The 22,323-nt window shown below is 43.7% G+C and overlaps 1 protein-coding gene across 1 annotated transcript in view; it reads right to left on the bottom strand.

Moving 5' to 3' along the window:
* Positions 1 to 1,453: 1,453 nt before the first annotated feature.
* minar1 (membrane integral NOTCH2 associated receptor 1) overlaps positions 1,454 to 22,323 on the bottom strand; it is a 140,865-nt gene continuing 119,995 nt past the window's right edge. Inside the window, exon 3 of the mRNA XM_041175395.1 lies at positions 1,454 to 1,651. Coding sequence (XP_041031329.1) covers positions 1,454 to 1,651 — 198 coding nt within the window. The remainder of the gene's footprint in view (positions 1,652 to 22,323) is intronic.

Below are 22,323 nucleotides of genomic sequence, written 5' to 3'. Positions count from 1 at the left end.
TAGGGGAGACCGCATTGTGGGCAGCAAACAAGTATACTATATTGAATGATGTACAAGTAAATCACTGGCTCACTTGGAAGGAATGTTTGGGGCCTTGGACAGTGAAGAGAGTGGAGGTAAAAGGTAAGTGTTACACCTCCTGTGATTGCATGTGAAGGTGCCTTGGGCAGGTGCCATGGTGTTGGGATGATTGGGGAGTGGACCAAGGTGTCCCAAAGGGAATGGTATCTTCAGAATGCTGAAAGGGGAGGAGAAGGGCAGATGTGTTTAGTGGTGGCATCATGCTGGAGTTGGCAGAAATGGTGAAGGATGACCCTTTGACTGTGGAGGCTGGTGGGATAGAATTTGAGGACAAGGGGAACCCTATCATGGTTCTGGGAGGGAAGGGAAGAGTGAAAGCAGAAGTGCAGGAAGTGGGTCGGACATGGTTGAGGGTCCTGTCACCTCCAGCGGGAGAATCCACGGTTGAGGAAAAAGGAAGACACATCAGAAGTGCTGTTGAGGAGGATTGCATCATCATAACAGATACAATGGAGACGGAGAAACTAGAAGAGTGGAATGGAGTCCTTACAGGAGGTAGAGTGTGAGGAAGTGTAGTCGAGGTAGCTGTGGGAGTCAGTGGGCTTGTAATGAATATTAGTAGATAGCCTATCCCCAGAAATTGAGACAGAGAAATTGAGGAAGTGAAGGGAATTCTTGGAGATGGACTATATGAAGGCGATAGAAGGGTGGAAATTGAAAGCCAAGTTAATGAAGTTTTCCAGTTCTGGGTGAGGGCAGGAAACGGCACTGATACAATCATCAACGTACTAGAAAAAAGAGTTGGGGGAGGAGTCTGAACAAGGAATGCCCCACAGACCCCACAAAAACACTAGGACCCATGCGAGTAGTCATAGCAATACCTTTTATTCAGAGGAAGTGAGACTGAAAGGAAAAATAATTCAATGAGCAAATAAATTCAACCAGGTGGAGGGTGGTTTAATCCCAAATGTTCCTGAAACAATCAAAAGTGTCTTCAGTTTATTTTAAATCAAATTTGGCATTAAAACATAACTGACCCTCAAATGCTGCTACCCGTGTGGTTATTGCATGACTGTTATTTTCCCAATATACTGTTTTGTTTTCTTCACAAATTAATTTTAAAATGGCACTAACATTTTGATGGTGAGCTCACTGATAACTCATTAGGACACAGATCCGTAGTATACTGTTTGATTGAGTCATGGTTCTGTTTGTTTCAAACGACTGCTTTAAAACAGTGCACAGAGGAAGATTATACAAATATTTAACTCATTGTGCACCAGTGAAGACTAGACAGCCTAGTGTCCAATCCTGTAAACCCACTTATACAACACATATAGGGTTAAGACAGTGATAAAGATCAGCCCCAACTGTACATATTGGAGACTTTGGATATTTATTCAGACTCTTTGATACAAGAATTATAAAAGGATTAAGATTTCATAGTACAAATTGGGACTACAATAACCAAGACCACAGTGCAGACTGCTGCTACAATTAAGGCAGCCATCTTACAGATCTTTGCTCTCCTGAATTCAGCCTCTTTTCGTTTCAGTAAGGAGTCATATCCCGGAGTGTAAATATCTTCCATCCAGTATTCTAAGTTATTTGGGTTTAATGATTCTTGGTTCTGAAATGAGACAGAAAATCATCTTAATATCAGCTGCACCTGATGGCACAAGGCAAGGAGCATAGTACCCCAGGACTGCTACTAGGTCCCAATCTATACAACCTACTGTCCATTGTTTCCTTTTCTTTCACTGTCATTTCCCCTGGCCTAGGTGAAGGAATTGGCTCCTGATGGGGCAGTGTTGCCAGTGCTTACATAAGAGACCATGCTTCATGTATTCAACAAAAACAAATCCTAATGGATTCATAGCAATTATATCCTCCCTTTGGAATGTGGGTCAGTAACCAAAGATCATAGGTTAAAAATAAAGGCAAAGGAATTAGGGGAGGAATAAGGAGAAATAAGCACTATCAGCATATGGAATGCAATATCTGAAAGGGTGGAAGCAGACTCCATGAAAACTTTCCAAATTTAGACATGAACATGAAAGGGACTAACCTGCAGGGTAATGGGAAATAAGCTGCAAAGTGGGATCAAACTGAACAGCTCTTTCAAAGAGTCTGCATCAGCATGGCAGGCCAAATGGCCATCTTCTGTGAGGTAAGATTCTTTGGGCAGAATTGTCCGGTCCCATTGGCAGCGGGTGTCATGATGGGCGTGAATGGGCAACATGGCAAGAAAGCCAAAACTTAGTTTCACGCCACCATGAAACCAGTTTGCGATTGTCCACTCCACCTGTCAACAGCAGGCTGCCTTTCTCACGTCCAACATCAGGAACTTAATTTTAATGAATTTGCATCTCATTATTATGCCCTCACACCGGAATCATCCCTCCACGTCAAATTTACCACTCACGTTGGCGTGACTTCAGAACAGCCTTTAAATGGCATTCAAATGGCAAGCTCAACTTCGAAGGGAACTTGGAGGTGAGCACACATAGCCCTGGGCAGCACTCGTGGGCATCACTCGTAGTACATCAAGGAAGAGGTGCCGCACATTTGTTGGGGGCACAAGCAAGTCACTTTTTCCCAGCTGGCTTTCAGTGCGGTGCCAGAGCAAGGGCTCCAGTGTGGATCAGACCGGGGTTGGTGGGAGGGCGGTGGTGGGGTGGGGACAAGGCAACACCGACTGGAGGAGGTACACAACCACATGCTGGGGTGGTGTGGGGAGTGGTGAAGGAAGTGACCACACACTTGGAAAAGCTTGTCAAAGGTGAACATTCTTCCCACAGCTGAGACCATTCAGAAGCAGCTCCATTAACGTGCTGGGAGTCAGGCCTCAGTAGACTTGTCAAAGAAGCGATGGCAAGCAATACAAGAACAGATTGAGCAGGGATGTACAAGGCAGAGTGCTCACAATGAAGGAACCGAAGGGCCAAGAAGTGAAAGAGATGATCAGACTAGGGATAACTTCCTCAAATTTCCTAGCCTGTCTCTTTCTCTCTGGGGAGAATGTGATGGGAATGATTATAGTCGGACCTGGGGATATGTCAGGGGTTGGTAATATTATCAAATTCTATTTAAGATTTGGAAATGGCTTTCTCTGTGCCTCTGGACAATGGAAAGTGGAGATCAGCTTGGGGAGGTTAGGACCCACCTCAGTCGTCATGGTTGTGGGCGTAGGAGTGATTTGCCAACACTCCCTCTCAATGCTTACATGTGAAGAATGGTTATTTGTGTAACTCCGGCAACACGACCCCGTCAGGAACCCACTCCATAACCTGGGCGAGGAGAAACAGAAGTAAAAGACAAGAAAACAAACTCATCTCAATAGCTAGCCAATCACTGGGATAGACTTTTCACGGTTAAAATCCAGCTGGATTCTGTCAACTACGCTTGCAATGAATTTTACTCAGAACCAGATGAAGAATTCTTCTGGCCCTGGGTGCTAAGAACCCTCTAAATCCTCAGCCCAATCCATCACCCGCCCCCTCACCCCTCCTCCCTATCTATTCAAACACAAACATGCAGTAAAGTCCATGAAACATATTACAATATAATGAACTTAAGTCAACATTTGCAATTTTTTTGTGTTATGGTAAGCTTTACCAGGGAGACATAGGGACAGGAAGTGGCCATTCAGCCCCTTGAGGCTATTCCATCATTCAGTTAGGTCATAGATGATCTGTAGCTCAACTTCATTGACTTGCCTTTGCTCCATATTCTTTAACGCTCTGACACATCAAAAGCTATCAATCTCAGAATTAAAAATGTAATTTGTTTCAGTCCTTCACAGCTTTTTGGGACTCCATATTGAGGTGGATCCCTGGGCACGGGCTCTGGAGGCCAGTGTTTTAATGTGCCCCTGACCTTACTTTTCTTTCACTAGCTTTCCACATGACCTGTCTCTTTATATTGGAATATCCTGGATAAACAAGAGGGGAAAACTTGACATTATCCACTCTCCCTGAGTGATTAACATTACCAATACATATGTCACCAGGCTGCATTAATTCTTTTTCCTTACTCCACAAGAGTTTATTGCAGTGCCCTGCTCGTCACAGCATTTACAAGGGATGTGGAGGGATGTGTTGAAATAAAAAAGTTTGCTGATATCAATAAACAACATGATCAGGTGATGAATGTTGGGGAGATTGAAAGGACCCAGGAGAAATGGAACAATTGGGATCGCCAAAGGGTGGCAAATGGAACTAAATGGAGATATATGTATGATTGGTGAGGGGAATAGTGGGGATGGGGGAAGGATCATATGAGAGGAAGCGTAGTAAATCAAAGGGTAACAGTGAGGTTCTAGAACAGGGCAGTGGTTTGGGTAGAGATAACCAGAGTACAAACTTAAGAGTGCTTCAGCAGATAAGGCCAGAAATTACAAAAATTGTAAAAAGACAAAGTTAAAGTCTTTGTATCTGAATGCTTCCAGCATTTGTAACAAAATGGATAAACTGTTAGCACACCTACAAATAAATATGTATGACCTAATCGCCATTACAGAGACATGGTTGCATGGTGACCAAGGCTGAGACCTGAATATTGAAGAATACTTGATTTTTTGAAAAGATAGGATGTTTGGAAAAGGTGATGAGGTTGCTCTGTTAATTAAGGATGTCATTAGTACAGTAGTGAGAGATTACCTTCATTTAAAAGAGCAAGATGTAGAGTCAGTTTGGACAGAGATGAGAAATAGGAAAGGCAAAAGTCACTTGTAGGAATAGTTTAGTTCCCCTTAATAGTAGTTACATTGTAGGACAGATTATGCAGGAATAAGTAAATGGGGTGTGTAAGAAAGGTACTGAATTGATCATAGAACCATAGAACCATAGAAAAGTTACAGCACAGAAGGAGGCCATTCAGCCCATCTTTTCCATGCCAGCCCGAGGACACCCAGGTGCCCTTTCTAATCCCACCTTCCTGCACCCGGCCCATAGCCCTGCAGCTTATAGCACTTAAGGTGCAGATCCAGGTACTTTTAAAAAGAGTTTAAAGTTTCTGCCTCTACCACCAACTTGGGCAGCGAATTCCAGACACCCACTACCCTCTGCGTAAAAAAGTTCTTCCTCATGTCCCCCCTACACCTTCTGCCACTTATCTTGAATCTATGTCCCCTGGTTCTAGAATTCTCCACCAAGGGAAACAATTTTATCCTGTCCACTCTATCTGTTCCCCTCATAATTTTGTACACCTCAATCAAGTCACCTCTCAGCCTTCTTTGTTCTAAGGAAAATAACCCCAACCTGTCCAATCTCTCCTCGTAGCTACACTTTTCTAACCCTGGAAACATTCTTGTAAAACTCGTCTGCATTCTCTCCAGAGCTATTACATCCTTCCTGTAATATGGTGACCAGAACTGCACACAATACTCCAGTTGTGGCCTCACCAGTGTTTTATACAATTCCAACATTATATCCTTACTTTTATATTCTATACCTCTGCCAATGAAGCAGAGCATTCCATATGCCTTCTTTACAACCTTGTCTACTTGAATTGCTGCCTTCAGGGACCTGTGTACTTGTACGCCAAGATCTCTCACTTCATCTACCACTCTTAGCCTATTCCTATTTATTGTGTAATCCCTGTAACTGTTTGACCTCCCTAAATGTATGACCTCACACTTCTCTTTGTTAAAATCCATCTGCCACTTTGCCGCCCACTCCACCAACCCATCTATATTGTTTTGGAGATTATGACTATCCTCTACATATCCACTACTCAGCCAATCTTTGTATCATCTGCAACTTTCCCCTTTGTGCCCCCCACGTTCACATCCAAATCGTTAATATATAACACAAACAGCAAGGGTCCCAACACTGAGCCCTGTGGAACACCACTTGAGACAACTTTCCATTCGCAAGGGCATCTATCGACCCTTACCCTTTGTTTCTTGTTACAAAGCCAACCTTTTATCCAGTTTGCCACATTACTCTGAATCCCATGAGTTTTTACTTTCCTGTGCCACTGGGTAGAATTATCCCGCCTTCGGGGGGGGTTGTGTGTAGGAGGGCGCGGGTAGGCGCGGACCTGATCGGCACCCCTGATCGGGTTTGCGCTGCTATTTTACATGGGTGGGCCAATTAAGGCCCCCCCAGTGTGACTCGCGCACAGATGTGCTGTGCGCTTCCTGTGAGGGCAGGGGGCGGGGGTTCCCTGAGTTGGAGCGCATGCGCGTGAAAGAGTGCAGAAATCTCCCTGAGGCACAAAGGTGCCTCAGGGAGAACAGTTTTAAGTTTTAACAGTTCAATAAGGTGTTGTAAACATTTTTATGACATGCCCCATCATGTGAAATTGTCACATGAGCAGGGACATGTGCATTAATTTTAATTAAAAAATTTCTGAAAATTTTAAATCATTCATAAAACCTCATGCCGCCCGTGGATGAGGCTCCATGAAAAATGTGAAGGCCGCCTGGGCTCTTCACCTGCCCCCCAACCTTAAGGTTGGACAGGCAACTTTCTCAATAGGCTTAATTAGTTCATTAATGGACAAGTTGGCTGCATGCCCGCCGAACTGAAAACCTAAGTGACACGTGGTGACGTGGGGACACATGCCCGCCATCACCTCACGTCATTTTACGCCTTGGCGAGCGGGACCCAGCCCCACTCACCGGGCCGAAGATTCAGCCCATTTTAATCTCCATGTAGACTGGAAGAATCAGATTGGCAATGGGAGCCTGGGAAATGAATTCATATTGTGTATGCGGGACAATTTCTTAGAGCAATACGTTCAAGAGCAAGAATATTCTCGACTTGGTAATGAGCAATGAGACAGGATTAATTAAAGACTTCATGGTAAAGGAACTTTTATGGTGATCATAATATAATAGAATTTCACTTTTAGTTTCAAGGGGCCTTATGGATCTAAGGCTAGTGTTTTAACCATTAATAATTATAAGGACATGAAAGCAAAGGATAAAGTGGACTTGGAAAATTGTTTAAAAGGTAGGACAGTAGAGATGCGGTGCCAGACTTTTAAGGAGATATTTAATAAAATAATTGTCCCAGCAAAAAAGAAAGACTCTTTGTGAAGGATACGTCATCCATGGTTGAATAAGGAAGTTAAGGATTGTATCAAATTGAAAAAAACACTTGAACCAGCAAAGAATGGATGGAAAAATAACATACGGAGAAAGCTGAGTTTGAGAGAAAGCTAGCTAGTAACATAAACACAGATAGTAAGAGTATCTACAACTGTTTAGATAGGAAAAATGTAACTAAAGCTAGTGTTGGTCCTCTAGAGTGAGAGTCTGGGGAACTGATAATGGAAAACAAGAAAATGGCAGAGGCATTGAACAGGTATTTTTTTATCTGTCTTCACTATAGAAGAACGATTTCCCAAGGATGCTTGAAAATAAAAAGGTGGACAGCGGGGAGGAACCTAAAACAATCACTATCACCAGGGAAAAGGTTCTGGGGAATTATTAGACCTAAAGGCTGACAAGTCCCCAGGACCAGATGGCCTGCATTTTAGGGCCTTAAAAGAAGTGGCTGCAGAGATAGTGGAGGCTTTGGTTATAATCTTCCAAAACTCCTTAGATTCTGAAAGGAGGGAGACAGAAAGCAGGAAACCATAGGCCAGTTAGCCTAACATCTGTCACAGGGAAATTGATAGAATCCATCTCTCACTTCTGTCCAAATGACATTATTAAGGAGGTTATAGCAGGATACTTAGGAAATTATAATGTGATCAGGCAGAGTCAACTTGGCTTGTGAAAGGGAAATCGTGTTTAACTAATCTATTAGAGTTTTTTAGGAAGTTGCAAGGGGACCTGTGGATCTATTATACTTTGTTTTCCAAATGGCATTTGATAAGGTGCCACATCAAAGGTTACTACACAATATAAGGGCACATGGTGTAGGGGGGAACATAGTATCATGGATAAAGGACTGGTTAGCTAACAAGAAGCAAAAAGTAGAGATAAATGGGTATTTTTCTGGGTTGGGGTGGCTAGGGATCAGTGCTGGGGCCTCAACTATTTACAATCTATATCAATGACTTGGATAAAGGGGTAGCTAAATTTGCCGATGACACCAAGATAGGTAGGAAAGTAAGTTGTCAAGAGGAGGTAGAGAGTTTGCAAAGGGATATAGACAGGTTAAGTGAGTGGGCAAAAATTTGGAAATGGAGTATAATGTGAGAAAATATGAACTTTTTTGCTTTGGCAGCAAGAATAGAAAAACAGTGCACTATTTAATCCATGAGAGATTGCAGAACTCAGTGGGTGTCCTGGTTCATGAATCACAAAAAGTTATTATGCAGGTACAGCAAGTGCTTGGGAAGGCAAATGGAATGTTGCTATTTATTGCATGGGGACTGGAATATAAAAGTAGGGAAGTTTTACTACAGCTGCAGAGGGCCTTGGTGAGACCACATCTGGAATACTTTTTATTTTTTTATTCTTTCCTGGAATGTGGGCATCACTGACAAAGCCAGCATTTATTGCCCATCCCTTTGAATGGAATATTTCAGAGGACAAAGAGTCAACCACATTGCTGCCACTCTGGAGTCACATGCAGGCCAGACTGGGTAAGGACAGCAGATTTTTCCCCCTAAAAGATGCGAGTGAACCAGATGGGTCTTTATGACAATTGATGATAGTTTCATGGTCACCATTACTGAGACTAGCTTTATGTTCCAGATTTAGTAACTGAATTTAAATTCCACCAGCTGCCATGGTGGGATTTGAACCTGTGACCCCAGAGCATGAGGCTGGACCTCTGGACCTCCCATCCAATGACATTACCACTATGCCACCATCTCCTTCCTGCATACAGTTTTGGTCGCCTTAGTTGAAAAAATAAGATGTAATTGTGTTAGAAGCAGTTCAGAGAAGGTTCACTCAACTCATTCCTGGGACGAGGGGCTTATCCTATGAAGAAAGGTTGAACAGGTTGGGCCTATACCCATTAGAGTTGAGAAGAATGAGAGGTGATCTGATTGAAACACATAAGATCTTGAGGGGACTTGACAGCGTCGATACTGGGAGGACGGTTCCACACATGGGAGAGACTAGAACTCGGGGACACAGTTTAAGAATAAGAAGTCTCCTTTTTAAGAGTGAGATAAGGAGAGTTTTTTTCTCTCAGAGGGTCGTTAATGTGTAGAACTCTCTTCCCCAGAAAGCAGTGGAGGCTGGCTCATTGAATTTATTCAAGGCAGAGTTAGACTGATTTTTGATAGACAAGAGAGTCAAGGGTTATGGGGGGCAGGCAGAAAAGTGGATTTGAGACTACAATCAGATCAGCATGATCTTATTGAATGGTGGAGCAGGCTCATAGGATAACACAATAGCTTGGTATTTGCAGGCGTTGCAGTGGCCCAGTGGTATCACTCTCACTGCTAAGTCAGTTGGTCACAATTTCAAACCCCACATCAGATACTTGAGCCCATAATCTAGAATGACACTCAATACAGTACTGAGAAATGCTGCACTGTCAGAGGTGTCGTCTCTGAGAAGAGAATTTAAACCAAGGCTTCATATTCCTTCTCAGGTGGATGTAAAATATTCCATGACACTATTTGAAGAAGAGCAGGGGAGTTCTCCTTGGTGTCCTGGCCAATATTTAATTCCTCAACGAACATCACTAAAAACAGATGTCCTGGTCAGTAACTCATTGCTGTTTATGAGAGCTGGTTTTCCACAAATTGGCTTGCCAACATTACAACAATGATGATGCTTCAAAAATACATCATTGGCTATGATGTGCTTTTGGGTGTCTTGAGGTCATAATGTAATGAAGATACCAGTTCTTCTTTACAGTGACTTTACCATAGAAGTACACTCCAGGTATCTTACAGAGGAGAGAAGGAATGGCTACTGAGAGGTAGGAGAGGTGGTGACTGTTTGGTAGAAGATGTGGGTTTTGAATAAGTTTTTAAAGGAAGAGAGGAAAGCGGAGAGATGGAAGAGTTACTGAGAGATTTCCAGAGTGTAGGGTAAGGATAGCAGAAGGCTAAGAGGAAAACCAGAGGAAGGGAATATCCACTGGAGCCCAGGTTGGCGACCAGAAGGCATGAAAGGAGAGAGAAATCAGAGAAGGTTCTAGAGGTTGGATGAGGTAATGTCATGTGGGATTTGTAGGTGAGGATGAAGATTTTAAATTTAATTTACTGAGGAATACGGAACCAGTAAAAATCAATGAAGAAAGAGTTGATGGGTGAATGGGGTGTAAGGTGGAAAAGGAAGCAGACTGCAGAGTTTTGGACAATTCAGGTTTGTGGAGTTTAGGAGAGAATATGGAAGAAAATGATACCAGCAACAAAGGTGGAAATTAAAAGGATTTGGATTTTAAGTAATTAATCATTCAGTGCTATTATTCATGTTCTGGGATTTACCTCAAAAAATCCTGATGATACTTTGAGGGAAGCTAATTTAACAATGTTTAATAGATTTTACCAATTTGCTGAGTGACCACACTGGGAACAGTGTATTCTAGACTCACACAGGACACACCAGCAGCACCAATCAATCGGTTGTCCACTAGTGCAGCAACTGGTGACATAGACTTTAAAAGGTCCATTACCTTCGCCTCCTTTCCAGTGACCAGCAAAAGCCCATGGCAGGATTGTCCAGATCAACCTGACTTCATGAAGCAAAGAGAGGGATTGTTGGCTCCCATTGACCAATGCAACAGCACAGTAGAACAGATGGAAGCTCCATTTCATCATGTTTACCTGACCAGCCACCAGCACTATCTCACACTGACCCAAGCCTTTTTCCATAAACAGCTCATGCAATGTTGCACAATCATCTGTGGCAGGTTTACGCAGAAGAGAGAGGGGTGTGGAAGCAAGGATCCTGGGAGACCAACCTTACACTTTTCAGCCCTTCCATCAATAACACATGCAATCTCAGCTCAGGCACAATGAGGCCAATTTCAATGGCATCTAGTGGCAGCATTTTGGAGGTCTTCACAGATCAGATGACCCTTCATTAGAACAACGAATCATCAACCTAAAGCATTAACCCAATTTTTCTCTCCACAGTTGCTGAGTATTAACAGCATTTTCTGTTTTAATTAACAACATCTGTATAATGCCTCTCGGGCATTCCAAGAATCTGATGGTACTATTCAAAGAAGAGTAGGATGTTTCTCCAGTGTCCTGGATAATATTTATCCCTCAAACAGTGTCAGATTACCTGCTCATTTATCTCGTTCCAATTGTGGGGTTTTGCTGTGTGCAAGTTGGCTGCCATGTTTTCTACATTATAACAGTGAATATAATTAAAACGTCCTTCTTTGTCCTGAGTTGATGCAAGGTGCTGCATAGATGCAAATTATTTTCTTTATTCAGCTGCTGATTGTATTTCCCTCACACTGAGGTTTGGCCATGATTGATGAACATTCATTGGCTGCTGACTCATGCCAAGAAGCTCAGAATAAACTGCTGTCAATAGTTATTGCGTTTCAGCACAAGATATGAGGATACACCTTGTTCCACATCTTGTTCCACACTTTACTGAGGCTGGTATCTGATGTCCCAAGCTGTTCTTTGGCTTCACTAGCTGCTTTATATAGGCTTCAATGCCTGATGCACAGCATTTAAATAGTTATTTTTTAACAACAATTCATTAGATTTATTGGTCATTGTTATCTAGTGCCAGATTAATTGAGTTCAAGTTTGTACTAACACTCAACTGGGAAATGTAGCAATTTGGTGACATCATGGAATTCAGCCTTTCCATTCCAATTCAGTAGGGAAGGAGATGAAAGCACCTAGCCAAACTGACCTGTGCAATAATCAGCTGAGGATACATGGACATCACGTTGGCTGATATCTGCAGAGCTCATGAAAGGCATGAGACAAATGCAATCTCTTTCTTTTAAATTGAATACTTTAGTTTCCTTAATAATTCAGCAGTGAGCGCAGTGTCTCTACACCCCAGATCAGAGCCCTCTACACCCCAGGGCAGTACCCTCTATGCTCCAGCACAGTGCCCTCCACTCAACAGATAGGGGCAGGAGTAGACCATTCAGTACAATTATGGCTGATCTTTGGCTTGAACTCCACTTTCCTGCCTGCTCCCCATATCCCTTGACTCCTTGTAAGACCGAAAATCTGTCTGTCCCACTCTTAAGTGTATTCATTGATGGAGCATCCACAAATCTCTGGGGTAGAGAATTCCCAAAATTCATAACCCTTTGACTGAAGAAATAGCTGAGGCCCCATTACTGATTTTTGTGGAGATGGTAATGAAGTGCTAATGTCACTGGACTAGCGATCCAAGCTAATGCTCTGGAGACATGGGTTCAAGTCCCACTAAGATGCTGATGAAATTTGAATGCAATTGATAAAAAATCTAGAATATAAAACTAGTCTCAGTGATGGTGATCATGACAACTATCATTGGTTGTTGTAATAACCCATATGGTTCACAAATATTGTTTAGGGAAGGAAATCTGCTGTCCTTATCTGATCTGGCCTACATGAGACCCCAGGCCTACAGCAATGTGGTTGACTCTTAACTGCCCTCTGAAATGGCCTAGCAAGCTGCTCAGTTCAAGGGCAATTGGAGATGGGGGATAAATTAATGTTGACTTTGTCTGAACATGCTATGATTTTCTAAGTGCATTATCAAGACTCCCTTAATAATAGATTCTAGCATTTTCCCAAAGGCTGATGTCAGGCCAACTGATCTGTAATTTCCTGTTTTCTCTTTCCCTCCTTTCTTGAATAGTGGTGTTATATCTGCTGACTTCCAATCTGCTGGGATCATTCTGGAATCTAGGGGATTTTAGAAAATCATAGCCAGCGCATCCACTATCTCTGTGGCCATTTCTTCTAGAACCCCAGTCTGGAGGTCATCAGGATCCTGGGATTGGTCAGGTTTTAGCCCCTTGAGTTTCTCCAGTATTTTTTTCTCAGTGATATTAATTACCTTAATTCCCTCACTCATTTTAACCCCTAGGCTGCCCCATATTTTTGGTATGGAACTTATGTCTTCTACAGTAAAGACAGACACAAAATATTTGTTCAATGCCTCTGCTATTTCCTCATTCCCAATGATAATTTCTCCTGTCTCTGCTTCAACCAACTAATTTTTACTTTAGTTCCTACTTCCCTTTTCAGATACTTATAAAAGCTCTTACAATCTGCTTTTATATTCCTGGCTAGTTTAGACACATATTTAAGTTTTTCCCTTTTTATCAACTTATTTGGTGGCCCTTTACTGATTTCTAAGACACTCCCAATATTCAGATTTGCTATGATTCTTTGCAACATTATAAGCCTCTTCTTTTAATCAAATACTTAACTTCCTGAGTGAACCACACTCTTGTCTTTCATGCTGAGTTTTTATTTTTCAATGGAATGTATTTTTGTTGGACATTTTGAATGGTTTCTTTAACTGTTTTCCACTGTTTATTTACAGCCATTATTATATTAGTCTATGTATGCAATGAACCTTAGCCAGTTCTCCCCTCATACCTATGTCATTGGCTTCATTTAACCTGTTTGTGATTGGAGTATGTCGCTTTGAAACTTAAAAAGGAATTCAATTGTACTTTGATCATCAGTCCCCAGTGGATCTTTCACTCAGAGATTACTAATTAATCCTGCCTCATTACACATTACTAAAACTAAAATCCTTTGTTGGTTCCACAACATATTACTACAGGAAACTGTCACAAAAACATTCTACAAACTCATCTTGTAGACCACCTTTGCCAGTTTGATCGGTCCATTCTATCTAAAGTTTAAAGACCTCACAATTATTACATTAATTTTGTTACACACTCCAGTAATTTATTGTTTAATGCACTGTTCAACAATACAATAACTGTAAGGGGGACTATAATGTACTCCCATCAGCATTTTTTCTCGCTTTTTAAAAAGTCATTCACAGGATGTGGGCTTCGCTGGCTGGGCCAGCATTTATTACCCATCCCTAGTTGCCCTTGAGAAGGTGGTGATGAGCTGCCTTCTTGAACCGCTGCAGTCCATGTGGTGTAGGTTCACCCACAGTGCTGTTAGGAAAGGAGTTCCAGGATTTTGACCTAGCAACAGTGAAGGAACGGTGATATATTTCCAAGTCAGGATGGTGAGTGACTTGGAGGGGAACTTCAAGGGCATCTGCTGCCCTTGTCCTTCTAGATGGTAGTGGTAGTGCGTTTGGAAGGTGCTGTCTAAGGATCCTTGATGAATTCCTGCAGTGCATCTTGTAGATGGTACACACTGCTGGTACTGTGTGTTGGTGGTGGAAGAAGTGAATGTTTGTGGATGTGGTGCCAGTCAAGCGGACTGCTTTGCCCTGGATGGTGTCAAGCTTCTTGAGTGCTGTAGGTGCTGCACTCATCCAGGCAAGTGGAGCGAATTCTATCACACTCCTGAGTTATGACTTGTAAGTAGTGGACAGGCTTTGGGGAGTCAGGAGGTGAGTTACCCATTGCAGATTCCTAGCCCCTGACCTGTTCTTGTAGCCACAGTCTTTATATGGCTAGCCCAGTTCAGTTTGGGGTCAATGCTAACCCCCAGGATGTTGATAGTGGGGGATTCAGTGATGGTTATGCCATTGAATGTTAAGGGGGAATGGTTAGATTCTCTAGTGTTGCAGATGGTCATTGCCTGGCACTTGTGTGGGATGAATGTTACTTGTCACTTGTCAGCCCAAGCCTGGATATTGTTCAGGTCTTGCTGCATTTGGACATGGACAGCTTCAGTATCTTAGGAGTCATGAATGGTGCTGAACATTGTACAATCATCAGCGAACATCCCCACTTCTGACCTTATGAGGGAAGGGAGGCCATTGATGAAGCAGCTGAAGATGCTTGGGCCATGGATACTACCCTGAGGAACGCCTGTAATGATGTCTTGGAGCTGAGATGATTGACTCCAACAACCACAACAGTCTTCCATTGTGTTAGGTATGACTCCAACTATTGGAGAGTTTTCCCCCGATTGCCGTTGACTCCAATTTTGCTAGGGCTCCTTGATGCCACAATCAATAAAATGCTGCCTTGATGTCAAGGGCAGTCACTCTCACCTCACCTCTGGTGTTCAGCTGTTCTGTCCATGTTTGAACTGAGGCTGTAATGAGGTCAGGAGCTGAATGGCCCTGGCATAACCCAAACTGGGCTCCACCCATACTGATTCTACTTTATGATGTTCCATGCCAAGATCCTTCCTCATTAATGTCTTTCTGCTTTCCTTTAGTATTGGGGCTATCCCTTCGATTATGCCATTCTTTTTGTAGAAGGGTTGGCATCAAGGGGGTGGCATTCAATGGCTTCCTCCCTTCTCGATGCCAGGTTCTCCAATCAGGCACTGAGTGCATGACAACAAGGAACCTTCCTGGGAACCCATATTGGGGTCCCCACATGGTAAGGCACCCTGCTCACTGCTGGTTAAGTACCAGTGGGATGAGGCCCTTAAGTTGGGCATTCATTGCCCAGTTAAGAGTCTTAATTGGCATTGGGATGGGAAGGCAATCCACAAGTTTTTCTGCCCAAACTGAATCAGGGTAGAGGCTGGAAGACAGTCGGGTACCCACCCAAAACCTTCCTGCCCAATTAACTGCATCCCCACCTCCAAATTCAACTCAGGGGAGGATGTTAAATTCTGTCCCATGTCTCTGTAATAGCAATTAGATAGGCGGGAATGTGGAGTTGAGGTTACAATCAGATCAGCCATGGTCTTATTGAATGGCAGAGGAGGCTTGAGGGGCTGAGTGGCCTACTCCTGCTTCAAATTTGTATGTATGTACATATGCATCTATGTAAAGCATTTAACTTTATTTGTACCACTAGTTCATCTATCTTATGGTGATGCTTTGCGCATTAAGATAAAGAACCTCTAATTCTGCTTTTTTAACCACTATTTCCTGAATGGACATTAGTCGCTGAAACATGGTTACTGTTAAGTTCTCTGTCCCTTCCTGTCCCATTCCGCATGCCTTTACCCACATCAATGTTATGTTCCCTTCACCTTTCTCTCTGAACACCTAAGTCTCCTTTCACCAGAACCCTCCCCTTACTCTGTTAGTTTAAAGCCCTATCAACAGCCTAGTTTTATGATTCGCCAGGACACTGGTCCCAGGCCGATTTAAGTGGAGCCCATCCTAACAGAACAGCCCTCTATTCCCTAAGTGCTAATACCAGTGCCTCATGATTTAAGACCCTTTCTTCCCATGCCACTCTTTGAGCCACATGGCTACTCCTCTAATCTGCTTGACCCGATGCCAATTGGCGTATGGCTCAGGTAACACTCTAGAGATGATTACCTTTGATGTTCTGCATTTTAACTTGGACAATGATGCCCCAAATTCTCAGGTGGTGTAGTAGTAATGTCACTGTACTACTGGTGACATCAATTGACTAGTAATCCAGAAGCCCAGGCTAATGCTCCAGGGACATGGGTTAAAATCCCAATGTGGCAGCTGGTAGAATTTAAATTCAATTAATAAAATTTGAAATATAAAGCTAGTCTCAGTAACGGTGACCTAAAACCACTGTCATAAAAACCCATTTGGTTCACTAACGCCCCTTTAGGGAAGGAAATCTGCCATTATGGTCTGGCCTAAATGTGGCTGCAGATCCCATTGCAAAGTGGTTAACTCTTAAATGCCCTCAGAAATGACCTAACAAGCCACTCAGTGTATCAAACCGCTACAAAGCCATAAAGGAATGGATCACCAGGCATCGACCTAGAAAACCAGAAGCATAGCTCTGTCGACTCTGTAAACTCCGCTTACTAATACCTGGGGACTTGTGCCAAAAATTAGGAGAGCTGTCTCACAACTAGTCAAGCAACAGCCTGACATAGTCATACTCACTGAATCATACCTTGTGGACAATGTCCAAAAACACCACCATCACCATTCTTGGGTATGTCCTGTCCCACTGGCAGGACAGACCTGGAAGAGGTGGCAGCCCAGTGTCACACAGTTGGGAGGGAGTTGCTCTGGGAGTCCTCAACATTGACTCAGGACCCCCTGTTATCTCATGGCAGCAAGTCAAAAATGGGCAGGGAGAACTCCTGCTGATTATCACCAACGACCACCCCCCCCCCCACCCCTCCCTCAGCTGACGAATCAGTGCTCCTCCATGTTGAGCACCAGTAGAAAGAAGCATTGAGGGCGGCAAGGACATATAATGTACTCTGGGTGGGGGACTTCAACGTATGTTCAATTCAGTAGCGCCACTGCTGACTGAGCTGCCTGAGCCCTAAAGGACATAGCTGCTAGACTGGGTCTGCAGCAGGTGGTGAGAGAGCCAGCAAGAGGGAAAAACCTACTTTACCTTCTGCTCACCAGTCTACCTGTCGCAGATGCATCTGTCCATGACCATATCGGTAGGAGTGACCACCGCATAGCCCTTGTGAAGATAAAGTCCCAACTTCACATTGAAGATACTTTCCATTATGTTCTGTAGCACTGCTACTGTGCTAAACAGGACAGGTTTCAAACAAATTGAACAACTCAAAACTGGGCATCCATGAGGTGCTGAGGGCCACCAGCAGCAGCAGAATTGTACTCCACTACAATCCGTACCTCATGGCCCAGCATATCCCTCATTACAATCAAGCCAGGGGATCAGCCCTGGCTCCATGAAGAGTGCAGGAGGGCACACCAGGAGCAGCACCAGGCTTACCTAAAAGTCAGGTGTCAACCCGATTGAAGCTATATGAGTACTTGGATGCCAAACAGTGGAAGCAGTGTGCAATAGACAAAGCTAAGTGATCCAATACTAATCGTTCAGATCTAAGCTCTGCAGTCCTGCCATATCCAGTCGTAAATGGTGGTGGACAATTAAACAACTCACTGGAGGAAAAGGCTGCACAAATGTCCCTATCCTCAATGATGGGGAAGCCCAGCACATCAGTACAAAGGACAAAGGCTGAAGCATTTGCAGAAGTGCTGGGCAGATGTTTCATCTCAGCCTCCTCTTGAGGTCCCCAGCATCACAGATGCCAGTCTTCAGCCAATTCAATTCACTCCACGCAATATTAATAAACGGCTGAAGGCACTAGGCACTGCAAAGGCTATGGGCCCTGACAAGATTCCGGCAATAGAGCAAAAGACTTGTACTCCAGAACTTGCCTTATATTTGTGTCTGTGTGTGTGAGACTTAATTGGATTAAAGGCAGCTGGTCTGAAGGTTTTGATGTAAACACGGTGAACATGGAGGCAGTTTAGAATGTAAGGTATCAAAGGACATTTGCATTTTTAAATAAACCAGGCTAGATTGTTTTCAAAGGAGGGGTGAAATGAGTCACTTAGCCAGTGGAGTTCAGAAACAATGGCCTGGATTTTTCCTATGGCGGCTGGCTGGGCGAGAGCGGGTGAGGGCTGGTGTGGAGCTAATCGTCAGTGGCCATCAGCTGCGTGCCACCATTTTACGCGGGCGAGCCAATTAAGGCCCGCCCAGTGTCACGTGTGGTCGGTAGCGCTCAGCGCTACCTGTGTGGGCGGTGGGAGGAGGAAGAGTCGGGGCCTGTGCTCTTTCACACATGTGTACAAAAGAGTGCAGAAATCTCCCTGAGGCAGTTCCACACCTCAGGAAAATTGAATGGTTCTGAAAACAGCTAAAGAATTGATTGAAGACTTTATTCAAACAAATCCCCTCAAGTGACTGTGTCACATGAGTTGGGACATGTTTGTAAAGGTGGGAAATTTTATTTATTTTACAAAAGCTTCAGGAAACCTCATCCCGCCCGTGGATGAAGTTTCCTGAAAAACACGAAGGCCGCTTGGGCTGGACGGGCAGTGTTTTTACATACTTTAATTAATCCTTTAATGGCCTTAACAGGCCCTTAACATTTTGGCTGCGCGCCTGCCAAACAAAATACCACGATGACATCGGGACACATCATCACGTGTCATTTTACGCGTCAGTGCTGCCCCCGCACGCAGACCGGAAGATTCTGCCCCATGCGTTTATTTTTCCCAAAGATTACTGGTGCAACTTAGTACTATGAGCGATTTTTATTCTCAGAAAGATAACGAGAAAGATAAAGATATATGTCTTACATGGTGAGATAATGGGAATTTGCGTTCAAAGAGGAAAATATGTATAAAGGAGTGAAGGCTGTGTATAAGGGTCCGCATTTTTAAGCATCTATGCCTCAAGCCGTTGTTTTCAAAGAACTGAAGTTAAGAAAACTCACTTTGAATTCGACTGGTTCAGGGTATTGTGTCTCACATTGCCTGGGTCTTTTAAAACCTATGTGTCTTACTGTTGCCTTAATGAAAGTGTAACTGGGAGTCAGGTTAAGTAGGGGATTTAGGAGTTATTATTGTAGTAATTTGTAGACATATGTATGTGTTCAAAATTATTTCTCTCATTAATAAATGTTTGATCTAGTTTTGTAAAAACCTATAAGACTTGGTGGTCTTATTACTACTGAATTCAAGGCGTGCATCTCAAAATTTATACAAATTGCAAAACAAGTTGTGGCAGTTGCTTCAAGTTTCCGTCTGGGATTTTAACAACTCAGCATTTACCACTGGCTTTACCATTACAGCGCCCCTAGCCAAGCTGTTCCAGTACAGCTACAACACTGGCATCTGTCAGGCAATGTGGAAGATTGCCCAGGTATGTCCTGTTCACAAAAGCAGGGCAAATCCAACCCGGCCAATTACCCCTCCGGCAGCCTACTCTCGATCATCAGCAAAGTGTTGGAAGGTGTTGTCAACAGTACCATCAATAATCTGCTAACCAATGCTCTTGGGGTCTGCCATGGCCACTCATTACAGCCTTGACCCAAACATGGACAAAAGAGCTGAACTCAAGAGGTGAGGTAGGAACCACTGCCCTTGACATCAAGCATATGACCAAATGCGGCATCAAGGAATCTTAACAAAGTTGAACTCAATAGGAATTGGGGAAAAACTCTCTGCTGGTTGGAGTCATACCTAGCACAAAGGAAGATGGTTGTGGTTGTTGGAGGTCAATCACCTCAGCTTCTGGACATCACTGCAGGAGCTCCTCAGGGTAGTGTCCTCGGCCCAACCACCTTCAGCTGCTTCACGAATGATCTTCCTTCCATCATAAGGTCAGAAGTGGGGATGTTCGCTGATGATTGCACAATGTTCAGCACCATTTGTGATTCCTCAGATACTGAAGCAGTCAATGTAGCAAGACCTGGACAATATCCAGGCTTGGACTGACAAGTGGCAAGTAACATTCGTGCCACTCAAGTGCTAGGCAATGACCTTCTCCAATAAGAGAGAATCTAACCATTGCTCCCTGTCATTCAATGACTTTACCATTGCTGAATCCCCCACGATCAACATCCTGGGGGGTTACCATTGACCAGAAACTGAAGTGCTAGTCATATAAATACTGTGACTACAAGAGCAGGTCAGAGACTGGTAATTCTGAAAGATTGTGTCACCTCCTGACTCCCCAAAGCCTGTCGACCATCTACAAGGCACAAGTCAGGAGTGTGATGGAAAACTCGCCACTTGCTTGGATGAATGCAGCTCCAACAACACTTATGATGCTCAATATCATCCAGGACAAAGCAGCCTGCTTGATTGGCTCCACATCACCATCTTAAACATTCACTCCCTCCACCACCAATGGTCAGTGGCAGCAGTGTGTATCATCTACTAGCTGCACAGTAGCAATTCAGCAAGGTTCCTTTGACAGCACCTTCCAAACCCATGACCACTACCATCTAGAAGGACAAGGGCAGCAGATGGATGGGAACACCATGACCTCGAAGTTCCCCTCCAAGCCACATACCATCTTGACTTGGGGATATATCGCCATTCATTCACTGTTGCTGGGTCAAAATCCTGGAACTCACTGTCTAACAGCACTACCTACACCACTTGGACTGCAGCAGTTCAAGAAGGCAGCTCATCACCACCTTCTCAAGGGTAATTGGGTACGGGCAACAAATGCTGGCCCAGCCAGCGACTCCAACATCCCATAAAAGATTTTATAGCAATAAAAGAACATCATTCCTGGTTCTACCAAAATTGTTCTTACATGGACTACGAGAACTGACTCCTCCCTCTTCCACTCCAAGTCTGTCTCCAGCCATGAGGTGATGACTTTAAGCCTGGCACTGGGCAGGCACCACAACCTTTTGAGTTCCCAGTTGTGGCTGCAGAGAACAGCATCTATCCCCCTGACTTTATTATCCCCTATCAATATCATGTTCATTTTTGCTCCCCCAACTTCAATCACATCTTTCACCATGGTGCCATGGCCAATCCATTCACCCACCTTACAGTCATTCTCTTCATTCACACCTTATGCCTGTTAGTCAAAGTCAAGGACTGAGGCTCTTCCATCTCAATTTGTTGATCCCATACCCACCTGACTCGCAATGACACCTTCCTGTTTCTGACCATTGACCAACTCTAAATTTCCACCTAACCCCAGTGCAGTGCACTCTATCCTCTAGGATAGTGCCCTCTGCACCTCAACACAGTGCCCTCTACACCCCAATGCAGTGCCCACTACACCCCAATGCAGTGCCCACTACACCCCAATGCAGTGCCCTGAGCATCCTGACCTTCTGCTGGAATAGTTCCCCTCAAGCCTTACATGCAATGATTGCAGCTTAGTGTGAACACGCCACGTTGCACCCATTATGGACTGGTTGCTGATATTTCAGATTTTTAAGGAGACAATGCATAATAACAGGGTGAGAGATGCCACAGACACTTTACTGATCTACTCCCAGTCACCCACAATGAGAAAGGGACCCTTCTCTGGGGACGTGGTGAAGACAGTGGATTTGGGGAAGTATGAAGGTAGCAGACAGGACGGTGAGTATTCACTTGCTGGTCATGTAGGAGCTGGAGGTTAAGAATAGAATCCCTTCCTCATGACATAGGTAATGGGATTGATGCAGGGAGTTTGCTGGGCTACTTGAGTACAATCTATAACGTGTTGACAATGCTGACATAGTGTCATGTACTGCTACCTTAGGTTGTTCATGGGGCAGGTGATGAACTGGTCAAAAAAACAATATCTGTAGCTTGCTTAATGTACGCAGCTGATTGGCTGACATCACTAATGGTCATTGACCAGATGAGAAAAAGCGGCAAATTGAATTTAATCTGGAGAAGTGTGAAGTGAAGCATTTGGGGAAGAATAACAAGGCAAGGGAATACACAATAAAGAGTAAGATAGTGAGAAGTTTAGAGGAACAGAGGGACCTTGGAGTGCCTGTCCAAAGATCCTGAAAGATAGGAAGGAGAGATAAAGGTGGTTAAGTATACATATGGAATTATTAACCGAGGCACAAAATGTAAAGCTAGAACTTTATAAAACACTAGTTAGGCCATCAGTTAGGAAAAGCGAAGAAAGGCAATACAAAATA

This window comes from Carcharodon carcharias, chromosome 26, assembly GCF_017639515.1.
Source record: "Carcharodon carcharias isolate sCarCar2 chromosome 26, sCarCar2.pri, whole genome shotgun sequence".
Taxonomy (NCBI): Eukaryota; Metazoa; Chordata; class Chondrichthyes; order Lamniformes; family Lamnidae; genus Carcharodon; species Carcharodon carcharias.
The sequence above is the reverse complement of the archived record's forward strand: the minus strand, read 5'-3'. Positions and strand labels throughout refer to the sequence as shown.